The sequence below is a fragment of the Euprymna scolopes genome, chromosome 45 (genome assembly GCF_053919585.1).
Source record: "Euprymna scolopes isolate OS-2025 chromosome 45, ASM5391958v1, whole genome shotgun sequence".
Taxonomy (NCBI): domain Eukaryota; kingdom Metazoa; phylum Mollusca; class Cephalopoda; order Sepiida; family Sepiolidae; genus Euprymna; species Euprymna scolopes.
Window position 1 is genome coordinate 81,166 of NC_136526.1, and position 25,814 is coordinate 106,979.

Genomic DNA, 25,814 nt, shown 5'->3' on the forward strand with positions numbered 1-25,814 from the left:
TCGTGTAAGAGTTTTTCATGTAAGAGTTTTTTGTGTAAGAGTTTTTTCTTTTTTTTTTTCCAAAGTCTTACTTATCACTCTTGAGGAGCGAACTGGTCGTACGCTTCAATTAGGTTTTGTTACGTTGTGCACGGATCCCAGGTTGGGAACGGTCGTAATTAGTAAGTTCCCCGCTGCAACAAAACCTAGCAGCCGACTTTTATTGATCGTCTAGTTTGTTTAGAACTTTGGGTGTCATGGTAACGGCCAAGACAGCAGAGTTATTTCCCCCTTGACCGTGCATTTTTTCTCTTACTTGCCGTCAGCTGTCAACTGCTTGTCATAACAACGTTGCCGGCTGAAAGAAAATTAACATGCACACAAAAATCAGACGTAACTCAGCACTCCAATTAAGACGTAAGACACGCTGGCTTTTTGTATAAAAATATATTTTGTTTTAGAAATATTTTTCTCGTTCTGTACATAGAGATTTTTAACAGTTCACAATTTAACGGTGCGGCTTACTTCTCTGTTTCAGTGATGGAGAGGGGGGGACGTTATGCTCTCGACAACACATGCCTCCGCTCCTTTCTTTCCTTTCTCTCTTTCTCTCTCTCTCTCTCTTTCTGCTGGACTTCAAAAATCACCTCTTTATATTGGCATGAGTTTTTGCTCAGTAATTTTCCATGCCACTGGTCGATCAACTCTGTTATCGATAATGGATCACGCATTTCCTGGTCACGTTTCTCAGTTTTCGTTGACAAATGCATTGCTGCATCTGATCCAGAGACACCGTAACCCATTTCTCTTCAGCTGACCGACTACTGAATTTGTTTATACACGTGCGTCGCCAACCTCGTGCTAGCTTCATATGACATTCCGATCTTACATTGCAGTGCAAGGAATGTCACGTTTCAGCCAAAAATGAGTCTCCTCACAACCTTCACTTTTGTAAACAAAAACATCGTCGTCCGATTTCTCTGTTTACGACGTAATTATTTTTGCCACTTCGACTGGTGGACAATCGATATTTGATGGCCACCTTTCAAATCTTTTATTATCTTTTTTAAAGAAGTTTTTCTTTTCAGTTATGTATCGGATGGTCCCAGCCATCCATTACATAACATCAATTACCATCAGTTAGAAGAGCATCGTCAAGCACACTGTCCCAACCTGTGGTTACCAAATTCACTCTGCGTTTGATGACACCCACAGCTACATGGAGCCAGCCACAGGCTGGTAAGTGTCCAACAAGTTTCCCACACCAGGAAAAATGATCTGCCTCGTAACAACATGTGCGAAGCCTGGAATCCCACTGCCATGCCTCCATTGTAGGGTGCTGTCTTCCTCACAGACGTCCAATCCCAATATGCGCGCTCCATCCCTCAGACATTCAGGATTCTTGCAATGCAGACCAAACTGAGCCAATTTTTCCCTGACACATGATGCAGATTTTATGTCCTCATTGATGTACACATTGTCAATGTAGGCTGATGTTGCGTCCTCAGTGGTCTTTTCTTGAGACAACACTGCATTCACAATGGTCATCATGATATGCGGTGCCACATTCAGACCAAAGCCAAGTCATGTTAGGCAGTACCTCTGACCCCGAAACCACACTGTCTGGAACGGCCAGTGTCTCATATACTCGCATCTGCAAATAGGCCTTCTGCAGATCTAATATTGACATATTGGAGCCTTTCTGGTGCCATTCCCTCAGTTTGCTGGTGCACACGTCAGCATCGGCAGTGTAAGCCTCAATGTACTGGTTAAGCTCACGATAATCCAGCACTGGTCTTACTTTTGACTTGTTATGCTGGATAACCGTCATTAAGGGTATCAGACCCTTGGGTGAACCAAGCTTCTTGGGGTAGGGGATCAGCCATCCATCTTGGATCCACACCTCAAGCTCTTGCTCATACTCATCACGAGCCTCATCAGGTATAGGGTATTCTGCGACACGATTCTTTAATTCGGTTGGTGCCCTTTCCTCGGTCCACTTCCATGACGCAGTCCAGGCCTGCTTAGCCAGGGTGATTGATGTGGATTGCAGCACACACCGGGTTTTTTAAAAAGTGCACACTCCCATCTCTTTCAATGATCACTCCCCCCAGTGCCTTGATAGCATCGTAGCCCAGCAGTACGTCGAACCCCAGCAAATCCCCTTGTGTCACTAACACATTAATTTCTGCTGCCACACCAGAGTCCGTGTGGACCTTCACGGTTCCAGCTCCACAGCATGCTTGTGTCTTGCCGCCTATTGTGATGAATTTAATGTTCCTTTTAGTCCAGGTCTGACACAATCTGGCACTCATGATGATATGTGAGCAGCCAGAGTCGAGAAGAGCTAAGCAGGGCACTCGGTTCATGTACACAGTTATCATAGGTTGCGCGTCACTTAGATCTTGTCTGGAGAGCAGGGCGGCGCTGGCATCCTGCCTCCTGACATGTTTTCCGCACAGTTTTGGGCTAGGTGCCCTATGTTGCCACATTGGAAACAGCACAGTCGCCCCTGCCCTTTGTCAGTGCAGCTTCTCACAAAATGACCTTGTCGACCACAGCGGTAACATCTTCCATTAGTTGCGGGGCTCAGACTGGGAATTTCCCCAGCCTCGTTCTGGGCTGCCTTTGTCACCATCACAACTGGTTCCCCCAGGTCCTCCTTATCTCTGATGATAGCCTGGGTGCATTCCATCAAGTGCTCCATAGGCATTGTGGACACACTGGTAGAGGCTCTCAACAAGTGCTTAACATGGGTGGGAAGGCTGGCTTTGGGTAGGATTGAAACCACTATCTTCAGACAATGCTCATCTGGAATCATAGAGATTTAATGCCTCTATACACTGTGACACAAGCCTTGAATTGTATGATGTCAAATTACCCAAAAATGGCAACTGTGTGAAGATTATTCAAGAAAAGTAATAAGTAGGATTCTCTCCCAACAATGAATGCATTGAGATGATCCTATTTAACTAATTTACTAATCATGGAAGAATAAATCACCCAAATCATCGAGGAGAAAACTGTCTGAATTTTCTTCCAGACATAAGTGGGGGGGGGAGAAAGGACATTTAAACCTTGCAAGGAAATCACGTCACTGCCTACAAGCAATCTTTTCTTGTAACAGTAACAAGCTGAGAATGTAGACGAATTTAACAGATATGTCTTCTATCTGAAAACCTTAATCACATTCTGCAAGATTTGATGAGACTTAAGTACATGTAAAAAAACGTAATAATGTTTGAAAAAAATATAATTACTGGAATAAATGTATGAAGCGAGAGAGAGGCAATAAATGTTTGTTTTTTTTTAAAAGTATAGGAGAAAGTGAGCGAGGGTGAAAGATAGAGTTGGGAATAATATATAGAGAGAAATAGGGAGGGAGGGAGAGAGAGAGAGAAAATACAAAATTGCAACGTAACTATCTTTGAAAAACTGGAACAAATGTACAGAGGAAATAAATGTTTGTTTTTAAAAAGAAAAGTAGAAAGAGAGTGAGAGATAGAGGGAGCGAGTGAGCAAGAGAGAGTTGGGAAAAATATATACAGAGAGATAGATAACATGTTAAATCCAGGCACCTAGTTTCGGGTAACAGAAAAATGGTCTAGCATCGCCCATAGATAGAAGAGTTCTTTTACTTCCCCTCCATTGTTCTTGTACTTTTCAAAGTCTTTAATTTAGGTAGACATTCTCTACCTCTTCAAAAGCTCTATTAATACAAAATTTATACCTTGATCAGGTTATTCCTTCAGAATTATTCTTTTCAGGTTCAAGTGAATATTTGTCTTTCTTTGCTGCTGAGTGCAAGAGGAGATTCTGATCTCAACGAGATATCAAACTGTCTAACATTTAGCCTACCTTAGAATTAAATATAAGGCATAATCACGTTCAACACACCAGTTCCCATCAGATCACTGAAGTTAAGTAACAATGAGCCTGGCCAATACCAGATGAGTGACCATTGGGGACTTCCAGGTGCTGTATGTGCTCTCTGCTTATCTTGGCATTGTTTCCAGTCATCCTAGACTTCTCCTTGCCACTGGACTCAAGTAATGTCAATTCAGAAGAGGTGTGGTTGAGGATTGCACAACCCTTGCCACATAATTAAATGCACAGGGGGTATCCTTTGTCTTTTGAGACTGAACGGAGGCATTGAGAAGTAAATGATTGTATATTTATATTAAGTTAGGAAATACTTTTTCTAAAGAAAATGACTGAGATCAAATTCCATACTTCTTTGTTGATATTCTTTGACAACTGACCTGATCTGACACAGGCAACTGCCCTGGAAAAGTCACTTCTCATTAATGTTTACCAGGTTTAAAATATTCTGTTATTCTAAAAAATTGCCAAGTTCGTTTGCATATTTAAAAAAAACTAGTAAACATTAATCCGAGATGACATTTCCAGAATATATCAGATCAGCTGATGAAAAATATCAACAAAAAAGTACAGAACTTTATTTTAACTAATAAAACACATCAATAATATTGGTAATCACACATATTCATTCCTCTAACAAGGATGCATTCTCTTACTTATGCTCTCCAATTACACCATCGACTGGATCACATCAAACACTTTGGCCAACTTTCATGATGTAATAGTTAGTCATGTGCTGCAAATATTGGAATGAAAAAATTTTTTTTCAGCAGGAATGCGAAATTGGCTAACACCATCAACTTCCAAGGCTCAAATTAGTAAATATGGATGATTACCTGTGACAACAGTTATGAAAACAAACATCCAATGATGACGTGTGCATATTGTAAAAAGTCACTGACGCTCAAACTCAAAAACCCAACTGACAGGAAACGAAAAGATAACATTTGTAAATTAAGACACGGTCAAATTTGAGTATATAAAAAGCTGGTATTTCTTTCATTGGTGAGAACATTCTTTTTTATTTGGACTCATTTGAACGCATGGATAATTTGCATGTCAGTGGGAAGAAAGAAATACAGATTTTCTACAGACGTCAAAACAGGAAAAGAATAATGATTGTCATTTTTGTGTGTGCCGAGAATATTGCAAGCTGAAGAAAAATCGGTTTTTTGCACAAACATTTAACAATATTCAGCAGTTCAAAGGCCAACTTTAATTTCAAGACATCAAGCTATTTTGGCTGTTATCATGGCGACGATATGACTAAGCAGCAACACAGTGAAGCCATTTACTGGTGAGATAGACCTAATGGCATGGTTGAAGAAATTATGGTTGGTAGCAAGACTTCAAAAGATATATGATGTGGCAAGCCTACTGCCATTGTATCTAGAGGGGGCTGCATTTGCCCTCTACTTGGAGATGAGCAAGAGTGACCAACTTGATGTCAAGCAGATACTCGATTAAAGGAGGCATTCACGGATGGTGTGTTCACAGCCTATGAGAAGTTAACCATGATGAAATGAGTTGGCACACAGGTGAATGTTTATGTGAACAATATCAGACGGTTGGTTGGACCTGCTGGTTTTGAAAGAGTCGAACTAGGAAGACTTGCTAAACTGGTTTGTGTCACAGGATTCCCTGATGACATTTCCATCAAACTCCAGCAAGCACCAAAATTTGAGACCCTAACCATGGGAGACCTAATAGCAAGAGCAAGGGTGCTGAAGTCAGCTAGGAACCAAAACCATCATGTGGTTGCAGTCTTGAGTCCATCCAATGGGAAATTTGCTGTTCCAACTGGGAGTAGTCCTGGTGCAGGAATAAACTGCTACAAATGCAGCTACAAGGGCCACATAGCGAAAGATTGCCAGACGTAAAACCCATTGCTACCAATGTGGCAAGGTTAGACATTGGGCCCAGGACTGTTCATGAAATAAATAAAGAGACAAGGAATCAGTGCCAGCCTTCTCCCATACAAGATATAAATGTGATACTGTCGTCTATGTTGATGGAAAGCAGTGTTCAGCATTGATTGACACATACAATAATAGATGCAAATTAATGTCCTGGAAAGCAGCAAAAGTGGACCTCCTAATCACTGGAGGCTTGTCCCATGCACGGTGTGGAAGAGGAGTAGTCACTATTTCAATAACTGGCATGTTAGGGTCGATGCTCTGGTGGTAAACCACTGGGATTTGATCTGTTGTTAGGGATCGATGCAATACAAACATTGGGAGGCATCACTGTTGGACCTGTGGGTGCAGTCTGGATCAGCATCAGGAAAGTCTCCACATGTGCGGTTATCTCCATCAGTGAAACCCATTGCACTTAACTGCTATGTTTGACCATCAGAAATGAGCACAGAGCGCAGCATGAAAATGGGCAGATAACCACCCACCTGAAGATCTGTGTAATGGAGAGCCAGAATATGAAGTGGCTGTGGAGCTTAGACCAGATTATAATCAAGAACTCCAGGCATGGATGGATATGGTTTGGCTTGTGCCATACTCGGAAGAAAGACTCAAACCTCCCAAGGGATTAATTCCACTGATGGCCATGATGCAGCAGAATAAAGAAAAGGTGACGGTAGTGACAGACTACCACAAACTTAAAAAATCATGTAGATGCATTCATGGCCAATGCAGATGTTTGCACTGCTAAGATGTGTAAGTGGCATCAAAAAGGGGTAAACATGTCACTGCTTGACTTCCAGAAAGCGTGTCTCCAAGTATGAGTCTACGAGACACTGTGGCCATACCAGACAACAGAGATCGATAGAAATAGATAGTGCCTGAGACATTTGAGGTTTGGCTTGATTATGACTCTCCTCATGAAAGCTATTGTTAGCAGGCTGCTATCACAGGAGGACCATGCGATGTCAGCTTATATCAATGATATCTTTGTTGACGATGACGTTGTGCTTGCATCTTGAGTCAGGGAACATTTAGCTTGATTCAGGCTAGAATGCAAATGGCTTGAGGATGGCATATATGTGCTGGGATTTACAGTCTTAAGAGAGCATGATGTCCTGCACTGGAAACAAGGTGAAACAATCCACAAAATTCTCAATATCATAACACAATGGACTGTATTTTCCTTGTATGAAAAGCTTGTAGGGCAACTTCCAATATGTGTGTGGCTGTGTGAGGCATGCGGAGTAATAAAGTAATAAAGAGAAGAGCCTGTTCAATCACAACCGACTGGTGACAGACTGCCTACTCCAGCATATGATGTGCGAGACTGTAGTCAAAGTACAGGGGAATGATTCAGCTTTGGGGGACTGGTGCATGTACAGCCAGGAAATGAACATATGGGTTGATGCCAGCACACTAGCAACCAGAGTAGCATTGGAAAGAGATGGAACTATGGTGGAAGATGCTTGTTGGCTGCAACCTGAGAATGATGTGCAGCATAATTTTCTGGCTGAATTGGATGCCATGTTCAGGGGAATTAACTTGTCGCTTCAGTGGCAGACCAAGCGGTGGCACATAAAGACCGACTGGGTGTGTACACTGGGTGTCAGACACTCTCCGCAGGAAAGTGTAAGATCACACCAAGGCTATTAGTGAGATGCTCATCCGAAAATGACTAAATACCCTCAAAGAATTAGTGAAGGAATATGAGCTCTCAGTAGACATGACATTGGTTGCATCAATTTACAACATGGGCAATCAATTGGTGCGCATACCACAACAATGGTTTAATGCCATGAAGAAGGATGTAGGACCTGAGTAACTGAACTTACCATTTCCTAACTATCATAGATTGTGGCCCATCACGGTTTTCAGTGTGGAGGCAATTAGCACAGCAGGACTCAGCAATTATAATTCTCCAACTGGAAGGTGTCTCTTTGAATGTGATTCACCTTGCAAACTACTGACTGATAACAGCACAGCTTTCCGCAGCAAAGAATTCAGGACGTTTGCAGATGAATGGAGCATGAACTTGAGATTTTGCTGTGCATATACCTCAGCCGGGAATGGCATAGCAGAGAACTGCTATTACACTGTTAAATGGGTAGCAGCTAGAATGCACTGCTCCATACCAGAGGCAGTCTACTGGTACAACATAACTCTAAAAGATGACAAATCATCTTTGATCTCATTAACCAATGCTATATACCAGTACAGGGTCCAGGTAAAAGGAATCGATGTTATGCCACCAGTAGCAGTCCCTGAGCATAGTCCCTATGAAATTGGAGACTATATGTGGATGAAGGCACCAGAGAGTCATACCACAAGATTTGGTCAGGGTTGGGTTACCAAGATGATTAGTTCACAGTCTGTCTTGGTGCATGACATGCCCCAACACATGAAGGACCTGCACCCCCGATACTCTCGAGGTAACAGTAGAAGAAGCACAATTTAATGATGTAGCCTGTAGTTCAGAAAAGGCCCCACAAATGTGAAGAAGCACCAGACTGTGATTATGAAATCAGGGAGGGGTGTGACAACAGTCATGGAAACAAGCATCCAAGAGTGGCATGTACGTATTGTAAAAAGTTGCTGACACTCAAACTCGGAACCCAACTGATTGGACATGAAAGATGACATATGCAAATTAAGATGTGGTTGAATTTGAGCATTGGTGAGAACATTCTTTTTGTTGACTCAGAGTTGTTTGAACATATGATTAATTCGCATGTCAGTGGAAAGAAAGAAATACAGATTTTCTACGAATGTCAAAACAGGAAAAGAAAAAGAATTGTTATTTTTGTGTGTGCCAAAAACATTGCAAGCTGAAGAACACCCTTATTTTTTTTTTTTTTTGCGCAAACATTTAACGGTATTCACCAGTTTAAAGGGCAACTTGATTTTCAATATATCATTACCATATTAATGAAATAATGGAAAGGTTTTTTTCATCAAAACGTTTCTTTGAGGGAAACTTAAAATTTAGAGATTCATATTTTATATAATCACATCAGCTAAAATAGACAAATCGAGATTTTTCATTCGAGTAAAGTAAAAATTTAATTAATTGGTTATCATTAAGATTCACATTCCCTTGTTTTCAGAGGCTTTATACGGTTCAGATGAGAGGCATATTTTAATCTATGACTCACCAACAGTGACTCAAAATATAACTTCTATAATAAAAATATGTCTGTTTTTGTTTTCAATAATAAAATGATATAAATAAAATAAAGCTTCTATAATAAAAATATATCTATGAATTGTTTTTTTAAATATATTTATGAACTAAAATAAATAAATATATTTATGAACTAAGTTTTTCTTAAATCAAATGCTTTTTCCAATAGTAAAATAATATAAAATACAACTTTTATAATAATTTTATGATTTCTAATTCAAAAAATACTTCAATATACTTTTTTATTTTTGATTAGAAAACATATTTCATAAATATACTTTTATTATAAAACTTTTATTTTTACAAACTATTATTTTTAAGATGTTCAGAAAAAAAACAGTTCATAATATATTTTTATTATAAAAGTTCTATTTTTATGTTTGACAAAAAATTACCACCACCACTATTTTTTATGTCTGATTTTTTAAAAAATAAAAACACCGCTGATGTTACCAAAGCCTTTGATGTTTGATTTAAAAAAAAAACATTCCAAAATATATTTTTATTATATAGGTTGTATTTTTATGTTATAAAAGTTTGAATAAAAACTACTCACACCTGTGAGTATCCTGTACCTCTACATGACCACCATTCGCTCATACATGGAGTATTGTTGCCACATCTGGGCTGGTGCATCTATGACTAGTCTCTTCTTTTTTGATAGGGTTCAAAAAAGTTTCCAATTTAATCGGTCCCACTTTGTCAACTAGGCTCCAACCTCTGTCCCATCACCACAATGTTGCATCCCTGTGCTTGTTTTACAAATATTTTTATAGAATGTGTTCTGATGAACTCATTGCATTTGTGTCCCTTGACGTTATATCCCCGACAAACCTGCCTAGCAACAAAAATCACATCCCTTCACTGTTGAGGTCCCTAAATGTCAGAAAGTTTGCTACTAGTGCACTTATTGATCCATGTTGAAGTAATAAAGTTATTATTTAGAAAGCCATTCTTAACATGAGGGGAGGGTGTTTTTTTTACCTATTATGTACTTTAATCTTACAATTTAATTAAAGCAGATATCATAAAACTTTAATTAAACTTGAAAATACAATTTAAAAAAAAAATAGCACAGATCAATAAGTGCACTCGCATCAAAAGTTTTCTACTCGAATAGCTTCTTCCCTGGAATGACTAGACTTTGGAATTCCCTTCCCGCTACCTGCTTCTCAAACTGTACTGACATGCAGAAGTTCAAATGCAACGTAAACCAACATCTTAATCTTTCTTAGGTAATGGTTCCAATTAATCGCCCCTTACGTCCAAGTAGCAATGTGTCTTGTTTGGGGTGAATGTGAGTACAAAAAATGGTACTCATGCAGAGAGTGATCCGTGCTGAAATAATAACGTTATTATTTAAAAAGCCATTCTTAACATGGGGAGGGTAGGGTGTGTTGTACCTATTCTGTACTTTAACCTTACAATTGAATAAAAAAACATATCATAAAACTTTATTTAAACTTGGAAATATGATTTTTAAAATAGCGCGGATCACTCTCTGCATTAGCCCCCCCCCCCCCAATAAAATAAATAAAAATATTAGGATGTTTTTATTGTCATTTTACTATTGGGGGGAAAAAAATCATCAAGATTTTAATGACAAATTATGTTCTCTGTTGGTCATCCATAGATAAAACTTTGCATATTGTCAATACTACAGAAAGTCTTTGTAAACAAGGGAATGCAAATCCTTATGAAAATTAATTTATTCAATTTTTATTTTGCATCTAACGAAAAATCTCGATTCGTCTATTTTAGCTGATGTGTAACATATGAATCCCTGAACTCTAAATCCACCTCAAACAACAACAATATTTTTATTTTAAGTTTTAATTAATTTACATTTTCATTTTAAATATTAAAAGAAAAAATGTCATTCCGCCATATTCCTCGAGACTTTCCCGCATCTTTTCAGTATTGTGAAAACTTGTTGCCGGTCCCAATGTTAAATGCAATATTCGTTTTCAGCACACCTGAAAAAACCCTAATAAAACAAGTTTTTACGGTAGGTTTTTTGTTGGTCAACCAGGCCACAATTACCCATTTTACGTTAAATTGTGTTCATTTTACGTTGACGAAACACACTCCCAAAAAAGTTGGCTATAAAGCAAGTGCTCATTTTACGTTAGATTAATATAGAAAAGTGATCCCCCATTTTTCGAAACTATAATTTTTTTCACATCTTGAAAACTACTCATTTCCTGGAATTTTAAATGTTATTTTTGTTTTCAGCACCCCCGAAAAACTTCGTTGTGGTCATTTTAAAAAACATTGGGAGGGTGGAAAGATGCTGCACCTTTATCGAAATATCTCGAGGAGTATGCCGGAATGCCGGAAAAAATGTTGGCAAAGAAAATGGTGTGGAAAATCTTACCTTTCATTTGAGAAATTTCAAAGGTGAAAAAAAAGGCGAAAATTTGCAGGATTTTTGTTGTTTTGCATTAAAAGAAGAATCGGTTTTGTTAGGATTTCTTAGTTTTATATCGAAACCATTTCTCTTTTTAGTGTGTTCATTTCATTAAACAATCAAATATTGAAAGAAAAGAAAACATTTCTAATAATAAAAAAGGGGAGAGGCAATCGTAAGGCATTGCAACTCATCAATATTAAAAAAAAGAGAAAGAAGTTAAAGAAAAAGAAGACAAAAAAGAAGAGCGAATACAAAAGGGGAAGTAATTCAAACCGAATTTCCGGTTTTAAAAGACAATAAATAGATATTTTATTTAAAGGAGATTTCTTATTTGTAAGATGATTTGCAAGTAGATTTAAATTTTTACTTTATAAATCATGTTGTCGTTATCTTATTCATTCTTTCAAGCAGATAAATTATGCGTGATACGATTTGACGAAAAGTAAGTATTAATTCCTTTTAATTTCTTTGTTTTCTTTTGTTTGTTTTATAAATTATAGAATTTCATACGCCAATGAGATATACTTTCGACAAAATAAGAATTTTGATTTTTTGTTTTGTTTTTATTTCATTGTTTAATTAAAGACGATCTGCGGAGTTTCTTTTACAATGCACAGAGATTCGAAAAAGTGGTAATATATATATATATATATATATATATATATATATATATATATATATATATATATGGATTTGTATTACTGTGCACATATATTCGAAAAAGTTGTCAAAAAAACAAATATATAACAAATAAATGTTATCAATAGCAAGATAAGTTACTTTTCTACCTAACTAGATATGTTTTAGTGCTTTTATATAATGTAACATATTTATTCAGCTCGAAAAACATACAATGTTTACCGATATATCAGAAAGTTAAAAATGGCGGCCGACTCTCTCTTTGACACGGTAAGTTTGGGAAAAAGGAGTTATAAATAAAAAACTAGACAAAATACGGTAAAAATCTCGCTCAATATATGTTACCGTGACATAGGCTGACATATATTCGGTGTGTTTTTAACAGTATTTTGCATATTTTTTATTTTTAACTCCTTTTCCTAAACTTACCGTGTTAAAGAAAGAGTCGGCCGCCATTTTAAATTTTCCAATACCTCGGTAAACACTATGTTTTTCAAACTGAATAAACATGTCACATTGAATAAAAACCTTAAAAATATATCCAGTTAGTTAGAAAAATAACTTATCTTGCCTTTGATAACATTTATTTGTTATATATTTGTTTGTTGACAACCTTTTCGAATCTATGTGTATAGTAATACAAACCCTATATATATATATATATATATATATATATATATATATATATATATATATATATAACACAAATGTTATTCAAGACAAGATTAGTTACTCTTCTACCTATCTGGAAAAGTTTTTGGTTCTTTTACTCACTCTAAAACGTTTATTCGGTTTGAAAAAACATATAGTGGCGATCGTTGGGTGAAAAAAAGGAAAATGGCCACGAAGGAACCCTAAATATTAAAAGTTTTGAAAATGACTTAACAATAATAAAAAAAATAAACAAATAATACTATTAGAAACCCCCACCCAATACATGTCGTGGTAACATATATTGTGTGAGTTTTTAACAGTATTTTGCATTTTTTTTTTTTAATGTTTAGCCATATTATAAAACTTTAAATGTTATGGCGTCACTTTGCGGCCATTTTTCTTGTTCTCACCTTACACTCAACGCTATATGTTTTATAAAACCGAATAAACATTTTAGAGTAAAACGACTAAAAACTTTTCCGGGTAGGTAGAGGAGTAACTCATCTTGTCTTTGTGTAGAGTTGAATGTAATAATCAAAGAGGAAAGCACCCCCGTGTGTGTGTGTCATGCGGTCATACAACTTACCTTCAGATAGGATCTGAGAGAAAGAGAAATTAAAGATGGCAGCCATGGATTTATAAGGTGTAGTCTCGTGGAATCTCATGAGATCTCATCTTCCACTGCACATGTATGCAAATGGAATGGGGTTAGTTTTCTGATAAAATGTCTGTTGGTAGAGGCAGTGGGGAGAGATGTGCTGGAAGTTGAGAGAGAAAGTTGTCAGTGACGAATTCTAGCTGGACTTTTGCGTATTGTATTTGGTTTATTTTGTTTTGTTGTTTACCAGCCCATTTAACGTCAAGCTATTTCGGTATAATGGGGGACAAATTCGACCTTAAATTAATACCGGAATTCGACGGCTCGACCCCGGTACTTGACTGGGTGGAGAAGGTGGAACTGCATTGCCTGTTGTCTAGTGTGAAGAATATTGAACATGTGGTTCCTCTACGTCTGTCTGGTGGGGCTTTCGCAGTATATCAACAGCATAGTCCTGAGGAAAAACAGGATTATGAAAGGATCAAGACGCCATTATACAAGGTCTTCGCTATCGACCCCGCCACTGCTTGGGAGCAATTTGAGGCAAGAATCTTGCATCCTGGTGAAACTGTCGACGTTTATTTGGCCGAGCTAACAAAATTGACGGTGCGGGCTTCGGCATGCAAATTTTTGGCAGGGCTCTCCACCAGAGCAAAGCAACTCCTGCGGGCTAGCTCAAGCATAGCTTCTTTGTACCTTAACGACCTGGTAGACCTGGGCCAGGACCATGATGAAGAATACTTATGAGATGGGAGAACCAGTAGTCACTGCTGCACAGCGTGCATTAAATGAGGATAGACCATCCCAGGGGCCCATCATGCGCGGTGTCATGTGTTATAGGTGCAATGACCAGGGCCACATTGCGAGGAACTGCCAGTGGTGACTGACAGCTATTCGCTGCTACCGATGTAATAAGACTGGTCATATGGCCCGGGATTGTTCGGGAAATGGGGTTGGGGACAAGGTGCCAGCGTTGAACTTTTCCCCAAACAGAAATTAGACGAGGCCCTTCCGACCATTCAGGTCTCTGTCAATGAGACATTGTGCTCAGCACTCTTCGACTCTGAATGCTCTCGGTCCGTAGTGAGTGCGGGCCTCTGCCACACTTGGAAGAAGACTACTAGATTAATCAGTGGAGCGACGCGGACATGTTGCGGGGTGGGCACTGTGAACATTCGCACTAAAACTGGAAATTCAGCTAACATCGAAGCGCTGGTAGTACTCGAGAAACCGCTCAGCTTTGGCCTGCTCCTGGGCTATGACGCGATCAGAGCCCTAGATGGTGCTCACATAACACAGATGGGGGCAATACAGTTTCAGGAGAAGGTTTCAGTGTATGCTACTTTGAAGATTGATCAGCCAGACTTTATTGTCAAGTTTGACCAGCTGCAGAAGTCTTGGACAGCCGCATGGAAGTGGTCGGAAAACCAGGAACCAGCCAAACTGTGAAATGAGGTAACAGAGTACCATGTGCCTGACCAAATGAGGCCTGCATATGAAGAGGAACTTCGTGATTGTATCAAGGATGCCTGGTTACCTACCCCTATGAGAAACTTGGACCTCCCAAAGGCCTGATTCCGCTGATGGTGGTCGCTCAGCACAACAAAGCAAAGGTGAGGCCAGTGATGGACTATCGCGAACTGAACGCGCATGTTGATGCATTTACGGCAGATGCTGACATTTGTGCAAGCAAGTTATGAGAGTGGCGCCAACAGGGTTCCAATGTGTCTCTGCTGGATCTAAGAAAAGCATACCTGCAGGTCCGAATCAGTGAAACAATGTGGCCATTTCAGATGGTAGTGTTTGCTGGCAGGAGGTACTGCCTTACCAGACTAGGCTTTGGGCTGAACGTGGCACCCCAAATAATGAAGACCATTATTAACACTGTGTTGTCACAGGAAGAGACAATAAAAGATGGGACATCGGCGTACTTTGATGACATATATGAAGTGAGAAGAGAAAAAAACAGAAATAACCTTAAAAATGAAAGGCTTTAATACACGATAAAATATATACAGGACTGTTTTCTTTAGAATATAGTTCTCTACTGAAAAGCGTATAGACAAGGGGGAGATAATACACGCTAAGTCAACACGATTAAAGTTAGTGGTGAAGGGGGAATAACTCCGTATCGCCATATATTACATTCTCCCATCCTTAAAAGATTTAGAGTTTGTCGTATCGTACTGGTTTGCGACGATCTCGTGTAGACCGTCTGAACTTTTCAGGTTCCTGGGTTAATGCAGGATCCTCATCCTCTGCTGACGGGCGGATGCTCTCACCATCTGTCATGCTCGTTTCTGCCGGGTCATCTTCCATGTTTGGTCCTTCAGTTGGTGTCGGTGTAAGTGTGATTTCCTCATTTCTGGTGGTGGTTGTGTCTTTTCTTAAGGATAAGTAACAAACTGGATCCAACTCACTCATGGAAACTGTCGATTCCCTTCCGTCAGGAAAACGCACATGTGCATATTGTGGGTTCGCTTCTACTAAATGCACCTCTTCTACAAGGGGTTCATACTTACTGGTACGAACATGACGACGTAAAAGTACCGGGCCCGGTGTAGCGAGCTAGGAAGTTAGGGAGTGTCCACTTGGTGAGCGTCGTTGATAAGAAAATAGTCTCTCATGAGGGGTTGCATTAGTTGCAGTGCAGAGCAAAGATCTGATTGCGTGTAATACTTCTGGGAGTACGGTTTCCCATTGAGCTTCTGGGAGGTTTCTAGAGGCTAGCGCCAGTTGTACGTGTTTCCAGACAATGCCATTGTAGCGTTCACATTGTCCATTCCCTTGAGGGTTATATGGAGTCATTCGACTGGTTGCTATGCCTAAACCGGTAAGCTATTCCCGGAGTTCCTTTGACGCAAATGAAGGCCCGCGATCGGTGTGCATATATGAGGGCATTCCAAAAATGGCGAATAACTGGTTTATACACTTAATCACCACATCTGTTGTCATATTTGGACAAGCGAAGGCGAATGGGAAGTGCGAATATTCGTCGATCACTACCAACATATATCGATTTTTGGAGTTGGAAGGTAAGGGTCCTTTGAAGTCCATGCTGAGTCATTCCATTGGTTGTGTGGCCTTAATTAGTTTCGCTGCGTCTGGTGTGTGGAAATGAGGTTTCCAACGGGCACATACAGGACACTCAGCACATACCTTTTTAACCTCTTCTATCGAGTATGGCAGGTTTCTAATTTTTATGAAGTGAGTTAGTCTGGTGATGCCTGGATGACAGAGTCGAGTATGGAGGTCGAATAGTTTTTCTCTGCTAACGACAGCTCCACAATGTGCTCTTGATAGTGTGTCAGCAGGGATGTTATTCTTGCCTGGGCGGTACATTATGTCATAGTCATAGCACCCCAGCTCCATCCTCCATCTTTGGATCTTATTGTTTTTAATTTTACCTAGTCTCTCTGAGTGGAACATGTAATGCACTGCTTGTTGGTCGGCGACAATTGTAAAATGTCGAGTAGATAAATAGTGGGACCATTTTTTGACAGCTTCGACTATGGCGCAAGCCTCTTTCTCGACTAAGGCGTGTTTACGCTCAGTGGGTGTTAGTGTACGTGAGAAGAAAGCCACAGGACGACCAGCTTGGTTCAATGTAGCCGCAACAGCTGTATCAGAGACGTCTGTTTCCACTACCAGTGGGATATTCTCATCGATGGAGTGTAGTAAGGCACCCTTGATCTCTTCTTTGAGGTCCTTGAATGCCTTCATGGCATTTTGCTTCAGGGGGAAGGAGTTGGCTATAATCAAGTGTCTGATCTTGTCTGAAAATTTGGGAATCAACTGAGAGTAGTATGAAAACAACCCGACAACTTGCCATAGTGCCGCTTTATCTCTTGGGGTTGGCAGTTCCTTCAGTGGCCATAGTCTTTCTGTGTCGGGTTTTATTTTACTCTGAGATATAGTGTAGCCCAAAAAATCAATAGATTCTGTTGATATAACTGATTTATTTTCATTGAAGGTCAGGTTGTGTAGCTGAGCTACCTCCCTGAATTTCGTGAGGTTCTTATCATGTTGCTGCTGGGTCATTCCTACCACTACTATGTTGTCTACGTACACATAGGTACCAAGGAGGCCGTTTTGTTTTACTAGATTATCTATGGTTCTTTGGAAGCAGGCCACTCCATTTGTGACTCCAAATGGTACTCTACAAAATTAGTATAATTTCCCGTAAGCTTCAAAAGCTGTATACGGTTTTCCTTCCTTCCGAATAGGTATCTGGTGATAGGCGCTTTTTAAGTCTAGTTATGTGTATAGTTTATATCGGGAGATTTCCCAGGCCAAGTCATCCATTCTAGGTAAGGGGTAAGCATCTAGTTTTGTAAATCTATTGATTGTTTGGCTTTAATCAACCACCAGTTTTTTCTTGGTTGTTCATTCGAGACAATAAGAACTTGAGCTCTCCACGGAGATGTACTCTCTTCAATTACTCCCTCCTGAAGCATCGTATTTATTTCGGATTCGATAAAGTTTCTTTCATTGCCTCCGAATCTCCTAGATCTAGTAGCAATGGGTTTGCAGTTAGGTGCAAGGTTTGAAAAAAGTGGGGGACTGTCTACTGAAGCTGATGGTACGCTGCATGCAGTAGGGTTAGACACGACAAGATCTATCCTAGGACCACCGAAAGCAAACAAGACTCCAGAATGTTGTCTCATGAAATCCTGACGAAGAATGACATCACTGCAAAGATTTGGTAGTACAGAGAGAGGAGTATTTGGGTAAGACTCACCTAGCAAGTTGAGGTTGACTGAGCAAAGTCCTTTTACTGGAGCGTTCAGTGGCGAAGAGGCCATGGAGACGGATCCTGAAGCTGGTTTTATTTTTAATTTATTTCTTTTCGTGTAGTCGAGTGAAATGAAAGATCCAGAGCTCCTGGTGTCCATTAATGCCACAGCTTCATTTTTTTCAGTCATTATGTATACAGTGGCTTGCCTTAGTATCGATGAAGAGGAACAAAGAGAAAAAGCTGCCGTTGAATCTGAAGCTACTGTTACGGGTGCGGACTTATTGTTGTTTGTAATAGTCGCAAGTCTGTGTGTTTCAGTTGACAAATGTATTGAAGCTGAAGTAGTTGTATTTGGCCTGGACCGACAGACTTTCGCGTAATGGTTGATTTTGTTACATCGGAGACACGTGCTTTCCTTAGCTGGGCAGAATTGGCGATTGTGACATGGTCCGTCGCAGAAACAACACCATGATTTTGTGTTGGGGAGCGCTGCACAATTTTCCATCGTTGAAACGTTCCCATTCTCAGTTGTAGAAGCACTGACTAGTGGAAAATAGCGCAAATAAGATTCACAGTTTTTCTGAGCTGTGTCGAGTGCCCTAGCTTGGTCAATGGCGGTATCTAGGTCGAGAGTCCTGTTTTCCAATAACCGTTGCCTGATGGTGTTCGATTGTAGACCGGTAATAAAAGCATCTCTTACACTATCATCCCAGTTTTGTGCCACGTCAACTGCTTTAAAATTACATTCTTTTGATAGAAGTCGTAATTCTTGTACGTACTCATCAATGGTTTCTCCCTCTTTTTGTGCACGAGTTGACAGCATGTGTCTGGCGAAAATTTTGTTGATGGGTTTAACGTATAATTCCCTGAGTCGATTGATTGCTACCTCGTAGGTTTGTTGCTCCGCTACGTATTCATAGACATCCGAGGAAATGTACATAATCAGCAGGTCTAGTTTATCGATATCATCCTGTATTTCAGTTCTCCTCATCAAAGCCGAAAAAGTCCAATACCAGTGGTTGAATATTTTCGTAGAGGACGCGCTGTTAAGAAGTGCATCCAGTTTGTCAGGTTTTAAGAATTTGTCCATCTTCGCGCTTTCGTAGTTATATATATTTAATATATTTAATATCTTATTGTGTATTAAATTGAAGTGAGTAGAGAAAAAGACAGAAATAACCTTAAAAACGGAAGGCTTTAATACACGATAAAATATATACAGGACTGTTCTCTTTAGAATATAGTTCTCTACTGAAGAGCGTACAGACAAGGGGGAGATAATACACGCTAAGTCAACACGATTAAAGTTATTGGTGAAGGGGGAATAACTCCGTATCGCCATATATTACAATATATGTGAACGAAGACCTTGTATCATCGTCACGTGTGAGGGCCAAACTACCTGAGTTTGGTTTGATGTGCAAGGACCCAGAACGTTTGGTGAATGGCATTCATGTCTTGGGCCTGAACGTTCGACAGGAGTGAGGGACTTTGAAATGGAGGCGTGGAACTGCAGTTCCTGGAGTGCTCGATGTTTTCACGAGGCAAGCAGTATTCTCCTTGTGTGGAAAACTTGTGGGGCACCTACCAGTGTGTGGATGGACTCGTGTGGCAACAGGCATCATAAAAAGGAGGGCAAGTGCTGTCACCAAAGGCTGGGATGATGAAAAAGCCAACGATCTGTTGGTTTGCATGGTGAAGGAGACCATCGCAAGGGTAAAGCAGGATGACCCCGCCAAAGGAGACTGGTGCGTGCAGGGAGACAAACTAAATGTGTGGGTGGATGCGGGCAATTGGTGTGCTGTTGGAGAAGAATATCAACCTGGCAGAGCTCGATGCGGTGATAAAAGGTATCGACCTGGCACTTCAGTGGAAAGTCAGGAAATTACGCATACACACAGATTCACTATGCGTGTACCACTGGATATCAGACACACTGACAGGCAAGACTAGGGTGCGCACTAAGGCAGCCAGTGAGATGCTGATCAGATGGAGGTTGGAGACTGTAAAAAAGTTGGTAACAGTACAACCTGTCTGTGGATGCAGTACTGGTCACTTCAAATTGCAACCTTGCTGATAGGCTCACTCGGGTGCCACAGAGATAGTATGACACCATGAAGAAGAAAGCCAAGCCAGTACCATTATGTGCTGCCTCTATTGAGGTCGTGGATGAAATTAGGAAGATACACCACCTCAGTAGACACCCCAGAGTGAGACGGACATGTTATTTTGTGCAGTTGTCTAATCCGTTGGTGTCCAAAAGTGCAGTGAAAGAAGTAGTCAGGGAATGCCAAACATGCCAGTCAATCAACCCTGCCCCGGCCAGATGGCGGAAAGGTCAACTGGGAGTAAGCGCGACTTGGAGCCGACTGGGTATAGACATAACCCATTATGGCAGCCAACACTTCCTCACCCTGATCGATTGTGGATCAACAAGGTTTGCAATCTGGCGCCCATTAATAAGACAGGGTTCCTCCAGTGTAATCTGTGAATTGGAGTCCATATTTTATGAAAGGGGGCCGCCTGAAGAGATCCTCACAGACAATCACACGCCCTTCTGCATTGGGGAGTTCAGACGTTTCGTAGACGAGTGGGGGATCCAACTCAAACACAGATGTGCATATGTACCAAGTGGCAACGGCATAGCAGAGCGGTGCCATCGAAGCATGAAGAGGATCGCAGCAAGAAAACAATGCACGACTTTTGCGTATTGTATTTGGTTTATTTTGTTTTGTTGTTTACCAGCCCATTTAACGTAACTTTGATAACATTTACTTGTTATACATTGTAATTTTTTACAACATTTGGAATTTCTGTGGATTTAAAACAAATTCGGATCCACTATTTTAATGATATTTATGTTCAATTTATTTCAATTATTTTTTCAATCAAGCATCAAACTCATTCTGTTTATTTTATTAATTTTAGCGAATTATTAAAACAATGGTCGATATAAGTTACATACGATTTCTTTTATAAATAATAGATTAAATTCTAAAACCTATATATATATATATATATATATATATATATATATAAAGTCTGATAGGTTATGAAAAGGAGGAGGTTGTAAAGAGATAGGTTTTGATACCTAAGCAAAATATGATGAAAGTAAAGATAATTTTTGCGAAAATATATTTTTGTATATCAACTTTATTTCCATTTGTAGCCAAGAGTGACCAACAAAATGATGTTTCCTTACAAAGAGAAAATGTTATATATATAATAATATAAATATACAAGAAATAAATGTTACCATAGTAAATAAAAGTTACTTTTATGATAGAAAAGTTCATTGGTTTGTATTTTTAAGTAGTTTGTAAAAAAAAATTTTATTTTTTAATTCACGGACCGGTTTAAAAAAAAAGTCAAAATGGCAGTGACTTTGAAATGAAGAGCCCCATTTTCAATTTGAAGGAGGGGCCCCTGACCATTCTGTGTTAACAATTTAAGAAAGTTCCGTCAATGTAAGGAATATTTATAAACATATTTTAATGTTTTCCGTTATTTTGTGCTTGAGGTATATTGTATTATGGCATGTGTAGTATATATAAAAATTCATTTAAGTAGTTATCGCCTCAAATTTCATTTTAATTTCGGTTTTCTGAAATTATTTCAAGTAAAGAGCATTAAAAACTATTTCAAAACAAAAAATAAAACATGAACTGAACTTTTTATTGACTATGGTAACATTTATTTCTTGTATATTTATTTTTTCGGGTAGTCGTTTGTTGGCTTTTCTGCTAAACACTCTTACTAAATAATATCGATGAAATATCAAAAAACAAAGAAACAAAAACAGTTTTGAAAAATAATGAAGCTTTACTTACTTTAGTAAAAGAATCCGAAACAGCAAAATGGGATATTAAAAAAGTAAACACATAATTACTTTAGTTTTTTAAAGCAAAGAATCAATATAAATATGAATAAGAAAATGGCGCCCTTCTCAAGCAGAACTGCTTCGTTTCAGTTTTACAGTATTGAACAGTGAAGTATTGCACCGTCGGATTCAGGGTTGTACTATTGTAAGGTAAAGAACATGCAGAAAGGGTTGTAATCAACTGAATTCCTTCTAATACACTGACAAAAAAAGCTTAAAACGATATATAAATAAAAATAAAAAGGTTATGTAAATGTTTTTAAATAGACAAGTAATCACGTGAGCAGGATTTTTTCCTTCTTTTGACACGATAACAAGTAATGTTCTTATTTTTTATTATTTATCTATTTTCGAAAGAGTGCCACGTGCAAGTGGAAAAGGAAAAAACAGAGTTATGCAAAATTTGTGTGTAAAGTTCCAACTTTTTTTTTGGCTTTCACTTTAATGAGAATGTGAATTTATGAGGTGAATTTATTCGACACAATATCATTCAACTAAAAAAATAAATAAAAGTTAACGTGAATTAAGATTAAAGTTAAGGTGTTATTGTGGACCCTAACCTCTTTTAAAAAACCTTGTTAAACATTGTGACATATTCACATTCTATGGAAGTCAGGCATGAACGAACACCCAATAATTTTATTATACAATATTTTTTTCAAACTGAAACATAATTATCAAAGTATACTTACGCAAATAGATATGAAAAGTCTTTGTTAAAGTTTGTGCCATATTTCCATGGAGTACAGGCGCGAATGCAGACCCCACAATTTTATTATACCATCCCTATTTAAGTTGAAACATTCTTATCTAAGTATTCTCATGTAGATCTATATCAAAAACATTTGTAAACGTTTTTGTTTTCATTTTTTATTTCCATACTTTGGGGGCCAGGCGCGAATCCAGACCCCACAATTTTTATGAACCACCATTCTGCCAGATCAAACATACCCATTCCTGATCCTTGATACATCTTCTATCATTATATGTAATCAGTTTTTTTAAAATAGTCAACGATATAGGAGCCTGTTCGTGACCACACACACACAAACACACGTTCAGCTTTATATATATATATATATATATATATATATATATATATATATATACAGGGTGACCCAAAAAAAGGCCTAGTGTTTTGATGTGATGTTTTGAATATAATAAATTAGTTATGACCAAAGTTTCATTTCATTCGGACAAAGCACTAAAAAACTGGGCCTAATTATAGTTGGGGCCCGTTTTTGGGGGGTCACCCTGTATTAATTCATGTAAGTGATCAGTGTCAATTGTTAGTCTTTTTATGAAATAGTGGCAATATATATGTTAGTTTTTTGGAAAATATGATATTGTTTTCTCATTATATCTAGAAAGCTACTGATGCCTGATAATATTGTTCCTCTACAAGGTCACCATTCGCCCATGTATTGAATATTGTCACATTTGGGTTGGTGCATCAGCTACTAGTCTCTCACTTCTGGACAGGATTCAAAAGAGAGTCATCAACCTGACAAGTCTTGAACTGTCACCTAAGCTTTAACCTCTTGTTGCTCAACTCCTTACATAGCATTATGTCCCTGATAGTAGCCCCCTACATCAAAGTGGCACTGTGCCTTGTTTTTCTTTTTACATAGGCATCACCATTTATCAAGGCCCAGAGACCACTCGAGGATAAGGGTTAAGAGTGTATAGTCGTCAATTGGACAATATAGTGATCGCTAGAGAAATTTGGTAAATTTGTTAACTCAAGTGGAACGGCTCATCAAGAACTTGTTTATGTTGGACTTGAAGACAATCAGATTGTATTCAGCTGGAAAGCAGGAAAACTGAAGGCAGTTCCACAGGCGTGCAGTTCTAAGATAGAAGCTTTGTTCATGGAATCTACGTTTAGGTTTAGGGACAGATAAAAGTGGGGGGGAATTATTGATAGTGTTTTTAGCTAGACAAGTGTTTCTTGTGAAAGTTTGGCGAAGGAGGACCATAGATTGGAGCTCAGTCGACCACTTGCCATGAAAATAACAATAAAGCAAACATCTCTTCTGTGAGATAGAGGTTGCAGGGAAGAGAAAAGGACCTCTCCTACGAGGCTACAAAGTCTATTTTGAACTCTATCAAGGCAGGACAAGTCCTTTTTAGCAGCTCTTGCCCAGATGTGGCAACAATACTACATCCTTGTTTGGCGTAAAAATGTAATAAAAAAGAATATATATATATATATATATATATATATATATACATATATATATATATATATATATTATAAGCAGTTTCATTTTCTAACAAAAAAACAAGTTTTTTTGTTGTTTTTGGCTTTGTTTTTACTTTAACTCAGTATTCACCGTTAAAATAATGACTTTATAGGTTTTCAGGTATGCTGAAAACGAATATAGCATATAAATTTGGTGTATACAAGTAGCTTTCTGGAAATTAAGACCTTTATTATGCAATGTAATCCAGTATGTTTTTACTGGTGGCCATGTTTTTTCCCAACTGAAAATTTCTAATGTTACAATACACCCTCCCTGCTTTAAGAATGGTGACCACCACTAACATTTATTAAGTAATACATTTACAAAAGGATGCCTTAATATCGGAAAAACTACTTATCTGCCCCACATTCTAATACGATATTTGTTTTCAGCGATCTTGAAAACCTATAAAAGTCATCATTTTAAAGGTGAATGCTGAGTTGCTGTTAAAGTAAAAATTTACCAAATACTTTTACAAGTTTTCAGTTCTTTTCAATTCTATATTTGAGTTCACTATTCTTAATTTATTTTTTCTTTTACTATTTTCACCTTAAACAAGGCATGTTGCTACTTGAACATAAGGGACGCTATTTGGGACTGTGTCTAACAGAGGACTCAGGGAAGTTGAGCAGCAAGATGTCTATTAACATTTCACTTTCTCGTTACTTATACATTTTGTATACCAATGCTTGTTTCCTATCAAAATCTCGGTCAAAAGAGCTCCTGAGAGTAAATTTTCATATAAAAACTGTAAAAAATTTTACACTTCAAAACCATATATATATATATATATATATATATATATATATATATATATATAGATGGACGAATCCCTAAAGACCTTCTGTTTGGGGAGCTTGCCTCTGGCACAAGGTCTACTGGCCCTCCGCTACAAGGATGTTTGCAAGTGTGACCTGAGGGCCAGCAGTTTCAACCCCTTGAAGTTCAAGACAGCTGTCTCAGACCTTGAGGGCTGGTAGACCACCATCCAGTGTGTGGCTGAGACATCTGAGAGGAGAAGAACCAGACACGTTGGCGGGAGAAGCATGCGTGTAGAAAGTAGAGGACAGATCCAGCTTCAACACCGCTTCAAGCAGAGAGACAGAAAGGCCACATCTGCAGCAACTGTGGCAGGTCCTCTGGCTCCTGCATCGCCCTCCACAGCCACACCACAAACTACAACTCTCCCACTGAATCAGGATGCAAAATTCCATGATCTCTCGAGATCAGCAGATCCAACAACAATATTTATATATATATATGTATAAGTTAAATTTTATACATTATAGCAGTGCCCACAAATGTCTATTTTAAACAAACATTCATCCACCACTTTTATTGTGCTCAAACCGCTTGTTTAAAAACGAACTGCAAGCCTTGCATTTTTCAGTCAATTAAGTAGCAGGTGAGAAATTTAAATTTTATACATTATAGTGTCTATCTGGTGATTAAGATTTTGAATGAAATCCAACTGATCATCAATGGAAATTCATTAAATAGTTGGTGTATATTCGAATATTTAGTTTTATTATTCAGCTGTGGAATACTTGAATGTTATCCTAGAAGGTATTAATCTTTATTTAAAATGCTCTTCAACAAAACCGGCCTTGTCTATCCGCCTGTTTGTCTATCTCTCTTCCTCTCTCTCACCCTCTCTCTATCCCTCTCTGTCTCTTTCTCTCTCTCTC

General features: G+C 38.6%; 2 protein-coding genes across 2 annotated transcripts in view; one reads left to right on the forward strand and one right to left on the reverse strand.

Moving 5' to 3' along the window:
• Positions 1-11,657: 11,657 nt before the first annotated feature.
• Positions 11,658-25,814, forward strand: part of LOC145269043 (uncharacterized) — a 38,038-nt gene continuing 23,881 nt past the window's right edge. Inside the window, exon 1 of the mRNA XM_080124644.1 lies at positions 11,658-11,813. The gene's annotated coding sequence lies outside the window, so the exon portion shown is untranslated. The remainder of the gene's footprint in view (positions 11,814-25,814) is intronic.
• LOC145269042 (uncharacterized) lies at positions 17,588-19,090 on the reverse strand. Its single transcript, XM_080124643.1, has one exon. The coding sequence runs from the start codon at positions 19,088-19,090 to the stop codon at positions 17,588-17,590; it is 1,503 nt and encodes a 500-aa protein (XP_079980769.1).